This window comes from Stenella coeruleoalba, assembly GCF_951394435.1.
Source record: "Stenella coeruleoalba genome assembly, chromosome: 6".
Taxonomy (NCBI): domain Eukaryota; kingdom Metazoa; phylum Chordata; class Mammalia; order Artiodactyla; family Delphinidae; genus Stenella; species Stenella coeruleoalba.
Window position 1 is genome coordinate 1481968 of NC_137151.1, and position 22300 is coordinate 1504267.

The window sequence follows — 22300 nt, forward strand, 5'->3', positions numbered from 1 at the left end:
TGAAGATCAGTAAATTTTTTTTTATGCCTTTTAAAAAGCTTTATAGTTTTTCCTATATCCAGTTCCTGTGCTGCTACTGTGACATTAGGCTTGGAGAATCTCTTCCACCGTCGTTAGGGGCCTATGAATATATATGATATATAGATAGATCTTCATTTTCTTTTTTCTTAACATTTTTAATGTCTTACATATGTGCAGCAGAAATTTTGCCAAAGGTATTGCTTTTGAAAATTTTTTTTCTGTTACCTTAACTATTTTTTAGATTGGAGACTTTTTTGCTGGGCAGTGCAGGTTATGTTTACCCTCTTATCCAGCTTTCAATTCAGAAGTTAGATGATTAATATGCTTGAAGTAACAACAAAGTTTTTAAATTCAGAGAACATTTATTGAAATCCGGCTGTTACTCTCATATTGTTATAGGCCCAAGATAACCAGATTGGATTTTAAGAAGAATAAACTAACCTTGGTGGTTGTAGAAGATGATGATCAGGTAGGAATTATATTGTATTACATAGTTAACAGTGACTGTGTTATATGGTAACTTAAGGCTCTAAAAGGGGGAACACATGTTGTTTTATAGAGCCATAGAACAGAAACTTAGTGTAATTAATAACTTAATTAAGTAATTTCCTGCTTTAGGTCATACCATCCTAAAACTATAGATTTCTGTCTTTAAGGTTAAAGATTAAATAAAAGACTTCTCTTGTTCCTTTGTTGACAATATATCTCAAATATATAAAAATTTATATTTAAATGGCTTTAGTCCCTGATCAAAAAGATAATCAAAAAGATCTACCTAATAAATTCTTTAATAAAGCCTTCTGTACTAAGGATTATCTTTTTTTCAGTTAAATCTAGTTCCTAATTGATAAACTCATAACAATACGAATGCATCTCAGATGAATTATACTAAGTGTAAGAAGCCCGACTCAGGACTTCCCTTGTGACCCGGTGGTTAAGAATCCTCCCGCCGGGGCTTCCCTGGTGGCACAGTGGTTCAGAATCCACCTGCCAATGCAGGGGACACTGGTCCGGGAAGACCCCACATGCCGCGGAGCAACTAAGCCCATGCGCCACAACTACTGAGCCTGTGCTCTAGAGCCTGCGAGCCACAACTACTGAGCCTGTGTGCCACAACTATTGAAGCCTGCCTGCCTAGAGCCGGTGCTCTGCCAATAAGAGAAGCCACTGCAATGAGAAGCCCGTGCACCACAAGGAAGAGTAGCCGCCGCTCGCTGCAACTAGAGAAAGTCCACACACAGCAACAAAGACCCAACGCAGCCAAAAATAAATAAATGAAATAAATTTATAATAAAAAATGAAGCCCAACTCAAGAGATTATGACTGTATGATTCCATTTATATGACAGTCTAGGAAAGGCAAACCTGTAGGAATAGAGAATAGCTCACTGATCCTTTGAGACTGGCGGTGTGAAGATGCTTCACTACAAAGGACCAGCACGGGGAATTTGGGGGGTGAGAGAACTATTCTGTATCCTGATTTTGGTGGTGGTTGCATGATCCTCTGCATTTTCAAAACCCACAGAATTGTGAGTAAATTTTAAAAAAGTAATTTTACTGCATGCAAAGTAATACATTTGAAATATACGTATAGATGGATACAAATAAAAGGAAATAGGGGAAATGTTAAAAAGATTTGTTTGCACAGTGAAGTGTGAGTAGTGCCACTTAGCAGAAGCTAAAAAAAGAAGATCCTGAAAATTAGATGAAGCAGTTACAAGTTTTTTGAAAGTTTTAAGTTATATTACTGAGATGCACGCAAAGGATTGCCCTATCACACGGGTTGGAAGAAAATCAGAGACAATAAGAGAGCATTTTAAAAAGAAATCTCTTGATGGCACAGATGATCATTATGTTATCAACAAACGAGTTGAAAATGATTCAGAAGAGGCAGATTTCACATCTAAAAGCAATCTATTTTACAAATATTTTCCTTTTTATGTAAGCACAGATGCGATTAAATGATATTCGTATGTAAATCTAAAGGAACCGTTCAAGAAGAATAAAATACAGTTCTGTGTGATAAGAAAATATGGTCATAATTTAATGGGTGATACCTGTTCTTACTGGGTCATAAAATACTTGTGCATCTCACAATTGATAGCATTTTAGATTTGATCTAATATGGTATTAGCTTCTTGGATATCTTTTTGAGGATACATATAAGCAAATGTGTATATCAATTCTTTTTTTTAAAATTTATTTATTTAATTTATTTATTTTTGGCTGCATTTGGTCTTTGTTGCTGCGCGTGGGCTTTCTCTATTTGCGGTGAGCGGGGGCTACTCTTCATTGTGGTACTCGGGCTTCTCATTGCGGTGGCTTCTCTTGTTGCAGAGCACAGGCTCCAGACACGCAGGCTCAGTAGTCGTGGTGCACGGGCTTAGTTGCTCCACAGCATGTGGGATCTTCCTGGACCAGGGCTCAAACCCATGTCCCCTGCATTAGCAGGAGCATCACCAGGGAAGTCCCCCTCAATTCTTTTTTATGCAGAGGTTGCCATACTTATATACAGGGTTCTCTACTTATCCTTTTTAAACTTCATGTTCTAACTTGGAATGTTTTCTACGTCAGTACCTAAAGTTGTTCTTCATTCTCAAAAAAGCAAACTAAAATGCATAGTATTCTAGTGTATGGTGTACTCTCATTTATTTCATCAGTTCTCAATTAATTGACATTCACTCTTTTATTCACTATATATAATTAATTTGTACACTGGCAGGTAACTGTAGGATAATTTCCTAGAAGGGGGTTTGTGGGGTTGAATGGTTATGTGCATTTGTCCTGGATATAGAGAGGTCCTACCAGCTTGCATAGTTTTTAGTGTACAGGCCTGTTTCCTGAGAAGGAGTTAAACACATTTGTATCTGAAAGGTAAAAAATGGAATTTCATTGTAGGTTTACATGTTATTTCTGTTATTATGAGTGATATTGAACATCTCTTCATACATTTGAGTTACTTGAGTTCCTTTTTTCTAAACTGTCTATTCCTTTGCCCATTTTTCTTTTGGGTTATTGGCTCTTTTCTTATAGGTCTTGCCCTTTGTCACAGACATTATAAATATTTTATCTAATAGTTGTTTTTCTTTCAACAGTGCTTATTGTGGGTTTTGTCATGCACTTTAAGAAATTTTAAATAGGTGAATTTATTAATCTTTCATGGCTTCTGGGTTTTGTGTCATAGCAGGGTTTTCCCTGTTTTGAGGTTATCTATTTTCTCGTGTTTTTTCTATGTGTAGTTTTTGTTGGTAAATTTCATTGAAGTATGCCATTCATTCAGATAAGTGTAAAAATAAACGCACAGCTTGTGTTGGATTCTTCTGTACACTTGTGTGGCCAGCACCAGGGCGAGGGGACAGAGTCGCAGCAGAATTAAATTCCTCCTGTGCTCCGCCCCACAGGCACAGTTCCCCAAGGGCAACCACTCTCCTGGCCTGGCTTTAAGACCAGAGGTTAGTTTTTGCTTATATTTTGGACTTTATGTAAATGAAACCTGGCTGACTGTTCTCTTTGTGTCTTGCTTCTGTATTATTTCAGGGCTGTAGCTGTGAGCTTTCACCCCTGCTGCAGCAGGTGGTTATAGTTGGCGCATTCCTGCTGTTACATAGTATTCAGTTTTGTGAATACACTAGTATTATCCATCCTGCTGTTGATGGACATTTGAGTTGCTGTTAACTTTTGGCTAGTAAGAAGAGTGCTGCCCTGAGCCCTGGCATGTGCGTGTGTTTGGCTGTTGTGGAGGCCGCCACGCTGTTTGCCAGCCTGTCTACACACTCAGCTGCACTCCCACCCGGAGTGTCTGAGAGTTCCGTTTATTCTTTGCCTTGTGTTTGGAGTTCTCATTCTCATTTTACCCATTCTGGTAGTAGAATCATTTTGTGGCTTTAGTTTGCATTCCTCTGACGACTGCTTCAGTTTAACACTTATTTATATATTTATTGGATGTTTGGATAGTCTTTCTAATGAAGTGCGTGTTTAAGCCTGTTGTTGATTTTTCTGTTGGGTCGTGTGCTGTTTGTCTCATTCAAGAAGTTCTGTTTGATACAGCTAAGGTCTGAGCCATAGCTTCTCTCTTTCTTCCTCATTCTCGCAGGGTATCATTCTCATGTTTTCTAACCTGTTGTAAATATAACCACATCATGAAACGTGGTAGAATGTTTTATAAATCTACATATATATTATATATAATATACATATGTATTAGGGTGGGGGTTATTTTTGCAGCTTGCTTATTTTGCCTAAACAGGTAGACCTAGTTCATTCACTTTAACCCATGTATAGTATTCTGCAGTATGAATAAACAATACTGCATTGGTTCATTCATCTTTTATTCATTTATCTCTCTGTATAGTTTGTAAATAATATCATTGTTTACTTTATTACATTTCTCATGTTTTGGACATTTAGGGTTTTCTGCCAGTTTTTACTATTATAACTGAGACTGTGAAGAAAACCTTTGGGTGTAAATTTTGGTGTTGAGAAAGTCTTTTCCCCTAGAGATACAGGATAGCTTAGTGGTTACAAAGGTAGGCTCTGGACCAATGGTTAGGTTCAAATTCTGGTTTCCTCTCTTAGTAGCTTTGTGACATTGGGCTTAATTTCTTGAGCCTCAGTTTTCTTATCTGTGAAACGGAGATAGTGATAGTATCTACTCATTGAAGCAATTCATGTGAAATTCTTAGAAGAGTGTCTATGAATGTTAACTAGTGTAATTAGATTCCTGTGAGTATGGTTACTATAATAAAGAATGTGGCCACTTTTAAGGCTGTTACGTATGTTGCCAGATCTTATATGAACCTTTAAATTATATTATACATTTATCCTGAAGTATGGCAGATAGAGGCTCATTTTATGTCTCTGAGAAATGAGATCATGTAAGTAGAGAGAAAATAGGAATAATTTTATATTGGCTGAGAAAATGGGCAGCTTGATTTTAACTCTGCCGTTTTATGTAGTAGCTCTAAAGAGTGTCAGAGTCTCAGGGAGCAAACTAGATGCTTTATTATTTGATTCTTGCTCTTGCTGTGCTTGTATTCATAGCTGAATGCGAGGGGACAGGACCATTGGAGCTAATAATTACCTCTGTTAACATGCGTTTCTTTCTCAGGGCAAAGAACAGGAGCATACGTTTGTCTTCAGACTGGATCACCCCAAAGCGTGCAAACATTTATGGAAGTGTGCTGTGGAGCATCACGCCTTCTTCCGCCTCCGAGGCCCTGTCCAGAAGCGTTCTCACCGATCGGGATTTATTCGATTAGGGTCGCGGTTTAGATACAGGTGAATGTTTATAGCTGCTTGCTCTGCCTTTCATTATTTCATAGGGGCCAGAAAATTTAGCCCAGCTTCTCATTTTACAGATGTGGAAACTAGGGCACAGAGAGGTGAAGTGGTTTGCCAGTGTTTTCCATTGGCCAAAATAAAAGAAAAAGTGGTACATATTGTTATTGTTTGTAATTTCCTGAATAGACAGGAGAATATTATAATGGTGTAATGGATTTCATATCCCTCCTGATGTTTTTGTTTCTTCCTTTATTCTTTTTTTTTAAGGAGTAATTAACAATTTTTCCAGTTAAAAAAGTTTTTTTTATTGAGGTATAGTTGATTTACAATATCATGTAAGTTTTAGGTGTACAGCATAGTGATTTATAATTTTTGAATGTTATATTCCATTTATAGTTATATAAAATGTTGGTTAAGCTTACTTATTTTATACATAATAGTTTGTACCTCTTAATCCTCTACCGCATTGTGCCCCTCCCCACTAGTAACCACTTTTTTGTTCTCTGTATGTGTGACTCTTTTTCTTTTTTGTTATATTCACTAGTTTATTTTATTGTTTAGATTCCACATGTAAGCGATATCATACAGTACTTGTCATTCTCTGTCTGACTTACTTCACTTACATAATACCCACCAGCTCCATCCATGTTGCTGCAAATGGCATTATTTCATTCTTTTTTATGGCTGAGTAATATGCCATTGTGTGTGTGTGTGTGTGTATATATATATACCACATCTTCTTTATCCATTCACCTGTTGATGGACATTGATGTTTGCTTTATGTATTAATCCCCAGTTTAAATCCACATAACAAGAGTTTTAAGGGGTCTCCATCCAACAGCTGGATACCATGTAGAAAAAGAGTATGATGCAGTACTGGGAAATTAATCTGGATGACATTTCTGGTCCTTATAAACCTGACGTTCCATTGTTCTTACAGACTCCTTGTTTGTTGGTCATAAGTTAGAAATGTTTTGGTTTACCTCAGAGTAGCTTATTGATGGTGAGTTTTCGGCATGTCACAAGAATCGTCAGTGTAATTTAAAGAAGGAATGGATGATATTAGTAATGTGGCATCTTCACTGTGTGTGGGGTTCATGCAAGAGAGCTTCTATTCTACTTACATTAAAAGTGGGGAGGTGTTTTCTTAGCAGAATTTAAATGGAAATGAAGGTCAGTAGGACAATAGTTTTAATATTTCTGGAAAAGTGATCTGAAAAGTATATCACAGTTAGAAAAAGTAACTGAAAATCTTGAGTTAATTGTACATCTTGCATTGAGGAGTGTGGATGGGAAAGAGAAGGGAGTTCCATAAAACGACAGATATTTCAAATTTATTATGTTTTTAGGTGATGTGCATGATTAAGAAAAAACAATATAATTTGTGTTGCATCTTTCACACAAGGCTAAAGAGTGAAAGAATGGTGTGGTAAAGAGAGACGTCAACACTGTTTTTCATAGGTCATTCAGGAAGGAAGTTCAGGATGGTTCTCTTGAGGAGAACCTCAGTGTAGACTTTCTCTCATTTTTGTGTATCTGACTACTGTAGGCCTCAAATTCTCTTATTCCTGTTAATATGCCTCATTTATTTTAGTGGGAAAACTGAGTATCAGACCACAAAAACCAATAAAGCAAGAAGATCAACATCCTTTGAAAGGAGGCCCAGCAAACGGTATTCTCGACGAACTCTGCAAATGCAAGGTGAAGTGCAGCCCTGTTTCAAAGGACTATTCTTCCTGGCAGTGCATCCTGTGCTGGTATTGTTGGCTGGAGAGGAGGCTGCCTCGGTCCTCTTAGTCTTTTCCAGACAACTAAAGTACTCTTCTTTACTGAATTTGGTTCTAGCATAATCAGTTTTTAAGAATACACGGGGGAAAACTGCCTATACTGTTGCTGAGATCAGACTTTATGCTAACCCCAGTTCTGACACTGTGCTGAGTTTGTGTTCAGTTTTTGTTCTTACTATTTTAGTTCTTCTCTAGAGCAACATTTTCCCTCCGTTTTTGACTTCCAGATCTCATTCATAATAATCTGTTAAATCCCCGCAGATATATTTTAAAACATTTGTATATGATGAATAAATTTTTTATTTTGTATGTATTATAATAATATTAAAGGTTCTGTTAAGTACAGTTTTTATATTAATCATCAGTGTACATGGTACATAGACATTTCCAAATTCATAAATGTTACTTGCTGTTTGTTACTTTAATTATGTAATACAGAGAATGGTTTACTTTGACCAGTAAGCTGAAAATTGTGTTTGGTTTCAAATCTGAGTTTGTATTAAAATACAGATTGAATTTTAAGTATGTCCAATGTCAGAGTCATCACCAGTTCTCCAAAAACAACTTCCGTGACCTGATGTTGGCAGTATCAGTTTTTTAAAAAACTGATTTATAGCTATAATTTTTGATGTATCTATAAATTAAATAATGTGTAGCTATAAATGAAACCATTTCAATTTGTTTAAAACCCTTAGTTACCTCCTAGACTCCACTGATGATTTTTCACTGTCAGCTCACTCTAAAGGCTTGCAGATGGTTCTGTTTTTTTAAACGTATGCTCATTTTATTGCCTGCCTTAAAAATTGGAGATCATTGTCATTATTTACTTGAATGGCGTGAGCCGTAGAACACTTCGTGAAGTGAAGATTTTTAAATCTGTAGCTGGGAAACAGCTTACAAAGCAACGAGTCAAGATTTACTTTTGTGAATAGTAAAGCGGTTTACCATGTTGGAGGAAATCTAATGGGATGTTTTCTGTTTTTTTCTGTCGGCAAGTACAGGAAAACCTGAAGAACTCAGGTGGGTAATGTCTTGCAACTTAGGAATTGAAAACCGAATGTTTTAGTGTTTCTGTAGTTGCATCGTTAATTGAACCAATGTCTGTTGAAGGTCTGTCACAGTGTTCACTTGCCCCTGAGCACGGTGGATCTAGCAGGGAGCAGATAAACACATCATAATGCTGGGTAAAATGGACAGAAAGAAAAATAAAGCAGCTTAAAGAAAAAGTGTGGGCTTGGGTGGCTGTGCTATTCATAATGAGAATGACATATTGTACGTTTGTTATTGGCCTGTGACTGAGGATATAAAGATGAATAAACTGTAGCCCTTGCACACAGGAAGCTCAGAGAACAAAGGTTGATTTGTACACAAGCAGTTCATTTTATTCCTGGGAGAAATCCCACTTGGTCATGGTGTACAGTCTTTCTTTATATTACATGTTGCTGGATTTGGTTCACTAGGTTTGTTGTGGATTTGTGTGTCTGTATTCATCAAAGACACTGGTCTCTAGTTTTCTTGTACTGTCTTCATCTGGTTTTGGTATCAGGGTAATTCTGGCTTCACAGAATGAGTTGGGAAATGGTTCTCTCTATTTTGGGGGAAGGTTTTGTAAAGAATTCTTTAAATGTATGGTAGAATTCACCATTAAAGCCATCTTGCCTGGACTTCATTTGTGGCAAGTTTTAAAATTTCCAGTTCAGTGTCTTGTTGTAGATCTATTCATATTTCATTTTCTATCTTGAGTCAGTTTGGGAGTTTGTGTCTCTCCAGAGTTTGTCCATTTTATCTAAGTTATCTAATTTGTGGCATACAGTTGTTCATATTATTCTCTTTTCCTCCTTATTTCTATAAGCTTTGTGGTGATGTCCCCTCATTCATTTCTGATTTTAGTAATTTGAGTTTCTTTTTCACTTGGTCAGTCTAGGTAAAGGTTTTTCAGTTTTGTTGGCCTTTTCAAAGAACCAGCTTTTGGTTTCATCAATTTTATCTGTTCCTCTATTTTCTATTTTATTAATTTTCTCTCTGGTATATTATTTCACTCCTTCTGCTTGCTTTAGGTTTAGTTTTCTTTTTCTAGTGTCGTTAGGTGGAAGATTGGTTTATTAGTATATGAGATCTGTATTCCTTTTTTTTGTGTGTGTGGTACGCGGGCCTCTCACTGCTGTGGCCCCTCCCTTTGCGGAGCACAGGCTCCGGAGGCGCAGGCTCAGCGGCCATGGCTCATGGGCCCAGCCGCTCCGCGGCATGTGGGATCTTCCTGGACCAGGGCACGAACCCGCGTCCCCTGCATCGGCAGGCGGACTCTCAACCGCTGCGCCACCAGGGAAGCCCTGTATTCTTTTTTAATATAACATTTATAGCTATTAATTTCTCTCCAAGCACCACTTTAATGATATTTCGTAAGTTTTAGTATATTGTATTTTCATTTTTATTCATCCCAAATTATTTTCTAATTTCTCTTGTGATTTCTTCTTTGACCCGTTGGCTCCTTGGGAGTGTGTTGCTTAATTTCGACGTTTGTAGCTTAAATTTTCCCCTCTCCCCTTTTTTTTGTTTGTTGTAATTTATTCCATTGTGGTTAGAGAATGTACTTCACATGACTTTGATCCCTTTACAGTTATTGAGGCCTCTTTTATGTCCCAGCATGTAGTTCATCTTGGAAAATGTTCCATGTGCAATTGAGAAGAATGTCTGTTCTGCTGTTGAGTGTCATGTCCTATGAATGTCTGTTAGGTCTGCTTGGTTTTTACTGTTGTTCACTTCTGTTTCATCACGGGTCTTGACTTAGTTCTCTCCATTATTTAGTGTGGACTATTGAAGTCTCCAATTATTGTTGTTCGGTTGTCTGTTTCTTCCTTCAATTCTTTGTGCTTCATGTATTTGGGGCTTTTTGTTAGGTGCATGTATTGTTTATAATTATTTTATCACAAAAAAATGTTCCTCTCATTCTCTAGTAACTTTTTTGTTTTGTTTTTTTAGATCAGATTTTTTAAAAGTTACTAGATTTTCTTAAATAAATGTTTCTCCACTTGATGTATGCCTTTTAATGATTTTTTTGAAGAATAATTTTCAGCAGCTACGTGTTTGTTTTGCTGGGGAGAGGGTCTGCTGTTGTCCTGCAGTCACTGTTGTCCAAGTCCTCCTTCTGATGAATCAGTATTAATAGTGTATATCACAGTGTGGAGTTTCACGTAATGCTTCTCAACCACTGTTGTACCAGAGCCTCCTGGAATGCCTGGTAAACTGTGAGATTCAAGACATACTCACAAATCTAGTTTTTGTTAAAACAGTGTCTACACTCCTATATGGAGATGTGTCAGTATAACTAGAGCTTCTTCAAAAGGAGAAGTCGTTTGTTTTGGGTACTGAGTAGGGTGAGCCTCAGCTGGAGGTGTCCTATTCAGTTTTGGGTTTTTTTCCACTTAGAGAGCCATTAAAGCCAGGCTGTGATTAGTGACTTAATCACAAAATCACTCTGCTTTTTGAGTAAGGATTCCCCTGAAGTCCCTTTAGCGGTCAGGAAGCTGTTAAAAATAAATAAGTGGGTAGAGGAGAGAGGAAGTGTGAGGGATTCTGTCCATCGTGAATTTTTATTTTTATTGTATTTTTAAATTTACTTATTTATTTATTTATTTTTGGCTGCATTGGGTCTTCGTTGCTGCGTGCGGGCTTTCTCTAGTTGCGGCGAGTTGGGGCTACTGTTCATTGTGGTGCATGGGCTTCTCACTGCGGTGGCTTCTCTTGTTGCAGAGCATGGGCTCTATGCGCTCGGGCTTCAGCAGTTGTGATGCGCAGGCTCAGTAGTCATGGCTCGCGGGCTCTAGAACGCAGGCTCAGTAGTTGTGGCGCACGGGCTTCTTTGCACCGCGGCATGTGGGATCTTCCTGGACCAGGGCTTGAACCCACATCCCCTGCATTGGCAGGTGGATTCTTCCTGTGTCACGGGGGAAGTTCCGTGAATTTTTAATTAGGTAAAAAACAAAATTTTCTGCCTTTTCTGGGCTATACACTATAATTTTTCTTGGAGTTAATTTTTAAACTGTGCTTTTAAGAAGAATGGTGGAGAAATGTTAGAGGGGTTCTGTATATTTTAAAGTATTTTATTTGTTTGTTTAATGAATTATGTCTTGTTTTCCTGAAAAGGAGGCTGGGACAGAATGTTAGAGCTTAAAGTGAAGAAGATTCCCTGATGAAGTTAGCAGAAATGTAAACAAAGCATTCAAGCGATGATACGTAGTTGAAAAATTAAGGCTTTTATTTGCAAAAGTTTGTCCTCCTTTAAATTTTTTTGAAATACAGATTTCTGACCAAAGAGTGAGTATGACTGACTATATAATCTCCTAGCATTGAGATTACTTTAACTTTAATAAGTAAATTTTATTGTGTCTTCTTGAGTGATGCTTTTTGGCTCTTTAAAACACAGCAAAAATGGAGTATTTAAGCAATGATCCTTTATTATTTTTTAGTTAGAATAATTTTTAGGAATGACGTTCACAGGGGGACCCACTCTCCTGAAGGTTATTGAGCCCTGCCCCTAACATTGCTTGAGAGAACCTGAGCTTGCACTGGCAGGAATGCCCTTTCACTCCTGCCCTCAGAGTTCTGTTCACATGAACAGTTTTGCTCCAGTGAACCATGGCAGACGGTACTGTTAGAAAAAGCACAACTATTTGACCTAAAAAGCTTCTTGACTTTGTACTGTGCTTACTTGAATAACAGGTTTTTAAATTGGCTGATGTTAGTTTTCCTTGTACTCTTTCATTTCTTTCTAACTACTCCCTGTGAGTCTTGACTAACAGAGTATCTTAGAAAGAGGTGACATTTTAAAGGACAGTTCACTTTTCACTTACTAGTACTTCTTGTACAGGCTTAGTGGGCAGTCTTGAAGACAGAAGAGAGAGGAAAAGAAATGGTGGAGGAGATGATGCATAGAGGGGGCAAGAGCAAAATGGGTCCGTTATTGCAGACAGTCCTTCAAAAGGGAAGCTTGGACTGGTCAGTAACGGAAGTATTTGTTCCCTTCATATTAGTGGAAGTGAAAGAATAAGTGTAATTATGAGAAAATAGTGCTTCCTGCGTTTCAAATTGTTTTAGAACAGGGAGCTAGAATCCGGTGATCATCACTTATCATCAGCGCTTTTTTCTCATGTTATTCTTCATCTTCTGCTTATCACCTACTGGACTTATTCCCAGTTCAAGGAGAAGCTTCAGAGCGTAACCCCTGGGGCCATAGCATAATGAGTCTAATTTCTGTACAAAGCAGGTTGGAGGAGGTTTCATTAATGTGGGGTTATGAGTTACTTAATACAGAGCAGTGTATCCTGGGAAGAACAACAAGGTTAGTAAAAGAAATTGTGCCGGATAGGTATATTCTTTACACCAGCCTTGGCAACAGAGCTACACTAAACAAGATGTGTTTTTAAAGATTTCGTCGTTGGTTAGTTTTATTTGTCATTGTTCTTTGTGCTTTGCTAACATTTATTCGATCCCCTAATGCGAGTCCCATGTGAGTGAGGAAACTGCGGTTCAGAGAGCAGAGCTAGTGGCGCGGTTTGAATTAGAACCCAGGTAGTGGAGGTGCAAATTCTGGTGACTTAACTTGTAACAGAGATGTGGTTAACAAAAAATGGGGGTGTGTAGAATGGGTTACTCCTTCTCAGCCAGCCTTTTAGCAAGGCCTCTTAATTCTTGAGTTCTTTCTTAATTGGTTGTCTTTCATCATCAGATACTTTTGTTTTGTTCTCACTCCCCTAAGAAAGGCTCCTGGATCCTGTATTCACAGTCTGTTTTGTGTTTGTGAAGCTTTGCCCATTTCCTTTTACTAGAATGACGTCTTGTCTGGGTATAGTGTTCTTTGAGTGTTGCCATGGAGAATTCTGTGCCAACCTGATGCTGGCAGTGATGTGCTGGTAAATCTCCTTAGGGTACCTGAAGTATTCTCTCCTTATCGTTGGAAGTCAGTAATATAACAATAAGGAATTGAATGCATTTAATTCTGTATCTCATCTCCCTTCTTGCTAAATCTGTAGATTATTTTCTCACTGTCAAGGAATTTTTTTATAACATTGAATATATTTTCAGTTACCTTAGTTGAATTTTTTACCTCAGGATACTAGTTATGCTTATGTTAGAAGGTCTGAAGCCAGTAAACTCTTTTATTTGCCTTATTCTGTGTTTTAGTATCTCATCTTTCAGTTCTTATTTCATTGAATATTTGTTCTTTTTTTTAGTTGTTCTGAGGTTTGTTTCTATTTATTTTGTTGCATTATATGCTGAGTTTTTAAAGTGCTTTTTTGCGGGAGTGGGGGAGGAATGAGTGCAGCCTAAACTAAAAATTTTAAAACATCTTTTAAATCATTTGGAGGAGAAGAGTATGCAGAGAAGTTTCTAACTTTAAGTTTATACTAAGGCCTTTTGAGTTATAAAATGCTAAGCTACTGCTGACACCAGAAAATCTTGAGAGGGTAGGGATATATAAAAGAAGTGATGGGTAAGGTTATGTGGGTGTTTGTGCCGAATGCCTTGAATTTAAGGGATCATTTGTGCTGTTGGTTTTATTTTGTTGTCTTTGACAGATGTTGTCCAATGAATAAACAAGATTAGTAGTGAAGTATATATCTAAAGCACAAGTAAAATATAGGTATATGGAAATAGCAAATGAGCAGAAAAGCAAGTATTTGCCTGTAAAAGCAGATGTTTTCTGGACATCTTACATTCTTAGTTTTAGGTACCCACGGTAATTTTTTCTTTATTTTTTTCCCCCATTACAGTGTTCACAGTAATGTTTCAGCTCAGAGTAATGGCTCCCGACAGGTAAGACAATATTGAGCTTCTAAAGCACTGGAACAGTGTAGTTAATTATGACAAACAATAGTATTATTAGTTGAATTTTCTTAGTGGTATAATCTCGGGAAAGTTCTGTGCATTTTCGTTTTCTTATCTGTAAAATAGCTCAGTAATGTGTGACCTGTTATTTTATTCTAAGATGTTACCATAGAACAGGTATAATGTTATAATGAAACATTTTCTGTCCCTGTAAAATAAATAAAATACTGATATTCAGTTAGATTATTATCTACCCCAAGGATGGTATATAACATTCAAGCATTTGTTTTTTGCTCTCTTTACTATTATATCTGTTCACTATGTAGATAGTATTCCATTTTAATGTTCCATTTAGTGGTGAAGAGATCTTTTATCTAGGCAGAATAGATGATTTTTATAATTTGTGTCCAAAGGCTTGGGGTGTGAGATCCACTGTGCCTGTGATTCCTTCCGTTCCCTCTGGTCCTTTGCTCGTGCAAGTTGAGAATCTTCCAAGGAGTCCCGGAGCAGACCAGCATGACAAGAAATGGTTTGTTCACTCATTGAGCCAAAATTAAACACTGCTTGCCTAAGGGCGTTTTGAATCCCCGGCTGTAGAGTACTTTAAATATGATTGAAAGCAAATTATTCATATTTGTAAGCTGAAAAGAAGCACGTTATGGAGCTGTCACGTTGGGATAAGTAAGGCTGTGGGTGAAGCAAGGAGACAGTCGTCTAAATGAGGCACATCAGACAGCCCCCCGACTCTGGTTAGCATGAGCTGGGAGTGGTGGCGCTTCTCTGTTGGAAAGGACTTCAGTGCTAGTCGGTAGGGCCTTTTCCCAGACCCCTAAGGGCAATGTATTCGTTACACGATGCTACTGCTTTGGGTGTGTCTTCTTCATTAAAGACTGAAGATAAAGCCAAAACAGAAATGTGATTATAGTCCAATGAAACAAAGCAGGAAATACTCCACTGTGGGGGCGGGGAGAAATAATCTAATGACAGAGAAGATACTTCATTTGTTTAGATTCCCAGGGTCTTTTTTTAGACTAATAGTGCACAAATATGGATACTTTGTGGCTTATTGGGGTTAATCAGTGGGGTTCATCGTTTCCCAAATGTATGTGGCTTGGGGGCTGCTGGGGAATTATTTGATTGAATGGTCATGTCGGTTGCATCATCTGTTCAAGTTTTGTGTCTGTTTATGAAATGAACTTTGATAATTCATAGGATTTTTTTCTTTTTCTCTTGCTCTTAGTTTGTGTAGTACCTGAAATCTAATGAGTTTCTGTGGTGATCTCAAGGTTTGGGTCAGCTTTCTGTGCAACCAGCTCTTCCTTCATGGTGGTGGGTCAACAGTGGTTGGTGATTATTTTCAGTCTTTGCTATGTAATTGTTTTTCACTATTATTTTGGCTTAACTAACTGCAAGGTGCTTTGCTTTTGATGATTGGGCATATTTTTACTTCAGTTCCAAATAACTTGATGAGTTTCTAAGATGGAGGGGATTCCCCACCTTGTTTTCCGTTATCCTCGTTTTTCCCTCCCCCCACCGTGTTTTCCGTTATCCTCTTTTTCCCCTCCCACCGCCGCCCCCACCCCGGGTTTTCCATTATCCTCTTTTTTTCCTCGCACCCCCGTTTTCCGTTATCCGCTTTTTTCCCTCCCCCACCCCGGGTTTTCCGTTATCCTCTTTTTTCCTCCCACCCCCCCCCCCCGTTTTCCTCTTTTTTCCCTCCCCCCCCATTTTCCGTTATCCTCTTTTTTCCTCGCACCCCCGTTTTCTGTTATCCTCTCTCTTCCCTCCCCTCCTGTTTTCCATTATCCTCTTTTTGCCCTTTCTCCTTGAGAGTGTGGTGGGGGTAGTGTGTGTGTGTGTGTGTGTGCATGTGGGCACACGCTTAAAGTATAAGCAGTGAGGCTTCTGAATGTCACATTTTAGTCTTTATTTTTTTAAGCCATTAAGAACAGTGTTTTCAGTTTCTACTGAAGACGCAGCTCCAGTAATGTTACCACCAAGTCTTATTGGCAAGGAGACATAGAGCTGAAACTTCAACTAAAAAAGAGCTCATTTAATATGTGCTTACCTCTTAGATTAATATGGAATGAGAGTCTCGTTTTGTTTGCATCTGTATTATGACACTAAATCTTTTTAGTTTTCCAGTTTTAATTGGTACATATTTAGGCATTACTCAGTTCCTTTGATGCAGCCTATATAAAGAGAGAATGCTGAATCTAAGAGTATTGAATTTCAAGAAAAATGAAAAATTTGGAGCTGTATGTCCTTCTTTATGTCATTGTACTGAGGCCTCCTTTGTGGAAATGGAGCAAAATGGTGACCCTCAGGCCCAGGCAGCCTCAGTGTGTGGCAGCAGGCATGGGACTGAGTACGGAGCTGGCCTGTCTCGGAGCTGACGGGTTCCCCAGCCTTAACCTAACATGCATTCTGCGTTTCAGCCTTTGTTTCTGCATGGTTTGATTCTTATTAATACTTTCACATGAATTATAACAGTCCTCCTTTAGAAAGTGGTACATTAATAAAATTTGGAAATGCTCCCTAGGTTTGGACAGTTGGGCAGAATAGTGGACAATTCTATTTCTGGCAGATAACTTTTAACCAGTTTAGTCTAAACCTACTCCCTGTTCGGTTCTTTAGCTTTTTCTTGCCATCTTCTAAATGACACCATTATTTCAGTGAATGATTTGGTATGTCAGTAACCTAGAATTATCCAATATTTAAGCTATCTTTTGAGAATTAATGTATTTTAAATCTATAAACTATTTATAAACAAAAACTGAATAGTATTTGGAAAAGCTTGCATATGTAGGGGAGAGCATAAACCTAATTTAACTTTCTAAATTTTCAGAGACCCTATATTGAAGGTTGTGAGTTTTATGGGTTAGATCTGATGAATAGCTTGTATTTCAGTTGAAGGAAAGATGATAATTTTATTGTAAAAAAAAAGAAGCTTCCAAGTTTGTTCTGAAAACCTTTTAGCTAATTTATTTTCAGTTTCCTTAAGGAAAAAAGGTGAAGATTCATGTTTTGGTTGAAGAGAATGTCTATTCTTAGACATTTTTATAATTGGGGTGATGTTTTTTTCCTTTGTAGTTATCTTAAATATGTGCTGCCCTTTTTGTCACGTCACAAAACCTAGGCAAATGTTTTCTTTCTACTGGAGGACTCTGATGATTTCTAACCAGAAACTGCTTGTGTGCATGTGTCCCTCTTACTTCAATAGGCCTGTTTAAAGCTGTGAGAAAAGGTATCTAAGATGCTCACTAAACTCTCCTGGAGGAGCTTAATCTCATCACATTATCTGTACCTGTTGAATTTCATGCATTAGGGAAGGAACAATGTTTCTCCATTGTTAATTGGAAACATTGATGTCAAATTACATGGCCTCTGCTGTGAGGGGAGATTTTTTTTAATGCTCTTTCTGAATTTTGTTTCCTGGATTTCAGTTCTGTGAAGTCAGTTGATCAGGGAAATAACTTTTCACAATTGCCATTTTCTATATCTGGCTTTGTCCTAATGAAGAATTGTCCTTTCAAATACTTGAATCAAGTAGATAATAAGTATTTTTTCTTGTCTTTAGAACCTCAGACAGCATTTCTGCCTTTGATTTTTATAGCAACATCAGGGACAGATGCAGAGCGTCTTGCTCTCTGTGAGAGTCCCTCTTTATTTCACTCACCTAACTGACTCTGATGGCTTATTCGTGTCTCCGTATTGGCGCGTGACTTTGTGGATTTTCCCCTTTGTCGTTCTTGAGCGTCTCACTGTGCCGGGGCGTCCTTGTAGCAGCAGTGCATGCTGGTCACACAGCCTGCTTCTTTTTTACCTCTCACACCTCTTCCTGCATCTCACTAACTGTGCTCCCCTCCCACCCAACCATCCAGGCTCCCGGCTGCCGGTGACGCTGTCAACGTGGTGAAAGCCAGTGGGACACAAGGGCCTTGTCCGCACCCCAGCCTGCACACAGAAACTACCCTGACCTTGTCCATGAGCACAGTGTGAAGAATGTAGGAGTCCAGCAGGATGCTCATTTTCCTGGCCCTGCAGCCATGACTGACATATGAGTGTTGAGCCTCTCAGGCCTTGGGACTCTGTTGTGCAAGTTGATGGTGTACATTTTCTAGCGCTTATAGAGGATCGATCACATTAGGCAAATTTGGGAGAAGTTATTTTATACTGAATCACTCGTTGGATAGTGTTGTTTGTAATTGAATTCTTCTCTAAAAGGGAAAGGGATCTGAAGACACTATATGCCATCAGTGATGATGACAAATATTTCTGTGTTGCAAAGGGTATGTATATCATAATTTTGGAAAGGTTTTTCGTGATTTTAACATGTTAACACATCACTCGGAAGAAGTCTCAGGAGAAGGTTTGTGTTTATGAACAAGCTGCCCGTTATCACCCCCACCCCATGCCGTGCCAATAGATCGAGGTTAGCAGAATCAGACGCTGAAATCACACACAAAAGGAAGCATGTCGAGGCCTGATGCATCGGCCTCTGGTGATATTTTTATAAAACTGCTCTGATACACTATTTTTAATATTTCTGAAGTGACTCAGGCCTTAATTTCAGTTAAGTGCCTAAGATTCTATAATTTTAATTAATGTAATTTTAAATTAAGAACTTACTTTTTAATAAACACTAGTATTTTAAAAATAGCAGAAGATCTAGAAATCATAGGAATGTGACTCATATGGAGAGAGGAGTCTGAATGGTTACTTCTGCATGATGAACTGAATAAGCAGTGGTGAACTGAATGGTTATATTGCTACTGAATGGTTGTACAAGATGGAACATGTATTTACTTTTGTCTTTCACTTTTTTCATTTATCTCATGTGTCTGATAGATTTCCCAGGTTTGCAAACAGCCTCGTAATCTGGCCTCGTACAACCTCTAAAATAAAATTCTGAAGCCAAAACCATATCACTTGTAATACGTAATCACTCTCACCTTTTGCATAGGTTACTATTTTTGGTCCTTTATGAACTTCAGAATGTAATTGTCCAATGTAATTGTCCAAGCTCTTTGGTTTAATTCATAGGGCAGATTAACTGGAGGAAGTATATTTCTGATGTAATGGGAAATGATGTAAGGGAACCAGTTCTTTTGTCTTTTTAGAGTTTGAAAAATTTTTACAAAATTTTCAGGCTTTTAAACTATATATATAGTCCTTTGAAGGTGTTTTATAGTCTGAGAATTCATAATACTTCAAGATAATGAAGCTTCCTTATAGACAACGTAAGCTGTTTACCGTCCTGCGCACCTCAGAGGTCAGTCTTACACGTCTCTGCCAGACAAAGGTCAAGTTTCAGAGGGCCTTATTACTGGGCTCTTGGTGGCAGATACATTACAACTTGTCAGTAGAAGACGTAAGTAAGCAGAAGTAAGTAATATTTAGGGGATGAAATTTATAGGCAGGTTTCAATCTGAGTTTCTCACAGTAATAATTATTCTTTAATGCATCTAAATATGAGCAGATACACATCTTAAATAGTCCAGCTCCCTACCTCTGCAAGTCCATCATCACAGTGTGCTTACAAATGGCCACTAATGGTACCCCTCATAATTATTTTAGACTTTACATAGCTCAGATGCTAATTGTCAAGTGTTGTCGCTGGTGATTTCTTTCTTAAAGGAATTTGAACCATAACATTTTAAGCACAGAAACTCCGATTTATGCCATTCAAGAAAAGATTTCGTGGGTATGAATATGATTAAGATCTTACTATTTCTGTAAAAGAGGCATAATAACAACACAGATTTCTGGTCTCTTAGAAAGTCCTAAAGTTTGACTTGTCTCACTTTAACATTAATCTTGAAGCCTGAAGGTCAAACTGCTGATACAGTGCCACACATGTGTCTTACCAGAATCTCAACTTTGGGAAATATGGAAGGATTGTCAGAGTAAAGCTCTTCCCGTTTATATGGAAAGTGGTCATTTCTATACTTAGAATTTAAGTTAATCGATACTGTTACATTTAAGTGATGGGAGAATCATATCACGGTTTTTCTTTGTTTGAAAACCTTGTTATAAAATAGTTTATTTGTAAATTCCTGATGGTAGAAACTGGGTTGGAAGGGTGATGGGGCAAGATGGCAGCAAGGGTGGGGGGAGAAAAGGGCTAAGCCTGGATGGTGTAGAGTCAAACTTGTCTACTTTATACAAGTTCCTATGCTCCAGGACTTCATAGCAAATATTAGGAATACTTGTTGCTACTGGTATTTTCAAGATGGATATACACGTTATTTCCAGAGGTATGAAGAATTTACAGGTGGCTCAACATAAATTAAGTGAACTATCACCAATCTGTTTATACTCTGCATTTTATTCTGCCTAAAGGGTCAGTGATCACACATTCTTGATTAGGGACCTAATATACCCCAGAAGCACCTTACTTGGTTATTTACTATCCTTTTGATCCGAGGGAGCCATCAGCCTAGAATGCTAGGATCATGTGATTCACTTCAGTGCTTTGGCTAACTTAACATAATTAATTTTAACATCTTGAATTAAGTTGACTATGTTTCAACTGCATTTTTATAGACAGAGAAACTTATAGAAACAGCAAAGTTAGTCACCTTCACACTTCACACACGAAAATACATACGAAAATAATGTTAAGATCATTATTTCTTTTGATGGTAAAAACACTTCTAAGGCATTTACCCATCCCTAAGTATAATCTAACCTTCTGATGTTGATAGGGTAATCATAGATATGCTTCTAAATGAATTTACAGAGAAAAACAAACTTTATTTGTCCTGTTATGTATATCTCAATATGTTAAAAAGCAACCAATATACAAATATTGTAATATCAGTATAATTCAAATAATTTTTTAAGGGAAGAGCTTTTTTTTTTTTTTTTTTTTTTTTTTTTTGCGGTACGCGGGCCTCATTGTTTTGGCCTCTCCCGTTGCGGAGCACAGGCTCTGGACGCGCAGGCTCAGCGGCCATGGCTCACGGGCCCAGCCACTCCGCGGCATGTGGGATCTTCCCGGACCAGGGCATGAACCCGTGTCCCCTGCATCGGCAGGCGGACTCTCAAGCACTGCGCCACCAGGGAAGCCCAAGGGGAGAGCTTTTTAATTAAAGCATTGACCCAGAAAATGTTATTAGTTATAACACTTGGGTCATTGTTTATTGTTAAGATTGTCTAAGATGTAAAGGTGCCGTGTGAACATGTCAGGGTTATAAAACTGAAGTATCTCCTGAATGGAGGGCAGGGACACAGCTTATTTTGTAGGATAAAACAATTAGCTAAATCTTAATTATGGAAGTTTCTCTTAATTACTAGATTTTTACATATTTACTTGGTTGATATGCTAAAAAATATTTTGATTAGTAACCTTGCTTAATAACTTTCATGTGTCCTGATGTCATGTGTTTCATCTTTCCATCTTGCCAGACAGGAAGATAGATGACAGGGGTGGGGAGTTGGGGGCTGTGGTGCTTTGGGGTTTTAGGCTGAAGAAGGGTTTTGTGGGAATGACTCTGGCTTTACAGACACGAGCAGACTCATCCTCAGCTTTGACCCCGTTTGCTTCCATGTGTACTCACAGCTGCGAACTGAGCAAAGTGGGAAGATGGTTGTCCCACGTGAATGCAGCATGCTCTGATGGTGGGGTAGTCATTGTTTGAACCATGATGCTTTAACTGCCTTGGTCAGAACAGACCCTTCACTTGTAAATCATCGTTAATTGCTTGGAAACACCATGATTTTTTGTATGTTAGGCTTTGAGTATCGGGTTTGAAAATAGTATCACATTGCGTTAATTTATTTTATATCTTTGGTACATAGGACTTATATGATTTGCAAGAATAAAATCACCTTGCGCTAATGACATTTAATCCCTTTAGCCCCACACGCCTCTTATATTTTAATACACGTTATACCACACTGTCAGTTATACCTTGCTTCCAGGATTGTTGCGAATGCTTGCCTGTGAGATGCTTCTATGTAAGGGATAGAATTTGAAGATGCTTCTGTGGTGGGGAAACCCCTCTCTCCATGTGCGTCTGTCTCATGCATAAAATGTGACTTGTCAGATCTTTTCTAGATGTTGAACCGTGTGAATTTAGGTATGGTATTCTTCCTCAGCTCCCCCTTCTCAAGAACATAGAAATTTCTCCTCCTCTCGTCATATAAATTACCTTTTACTTGAGTCACATGAAATCGTGGTGAGAATTTTGTCTTGCTCAGTTGACATTTGCTGTGGTAGTAAAGATACTAGGACACAGGCATGTGGAGGATGTGTTACGTAACTTCATTTCATTCTTCAGTTTTTTTTTTTTTTAAAAACTTTTCTCTTGTTCATCTACTCTTTATGTCTCTTTTGGGGGGGCGGGGGGGCCTCATCGCACGGCTTACAGGATCTTAGTT

General features: G+C 38.1%; 1 protein-coding gene across 1 annotated transcript in view; it reads left to right on the forward strand.

Annotated features, from left to right (window-relative positions):
- The window catches only part of EPB41L5 (erythrocyte membrane protein band 4.1 like 5), a 68394-nt gene extending 47611 nt beyond the window's left edge, over positions 1-20783 (forward strand). Inside the window, 8 exon segments of the mRNA XM_079923493.1 lie at positions 421-490; positions 5128-5297; positions 6895-7001; positions 8089-8107; positions 13858-13900; positions 14326-14441; positions 17797-17813; positions 17816-20783. Coding sequence (XP_079779619.1) covers positions 421-490; positions 5128-5297; positions 6895-7001; positions 8089-8107; positions 13858-13900; positions 14326-14441; positions 17797-17813; positions 17816-17976 — 703 coding nt within the window. The 3' untranslated portion in view covers positions 17977-20783.
- The last annotated feature ends 1517 nt before the right edge of the window (positions 20784-22300 follow it).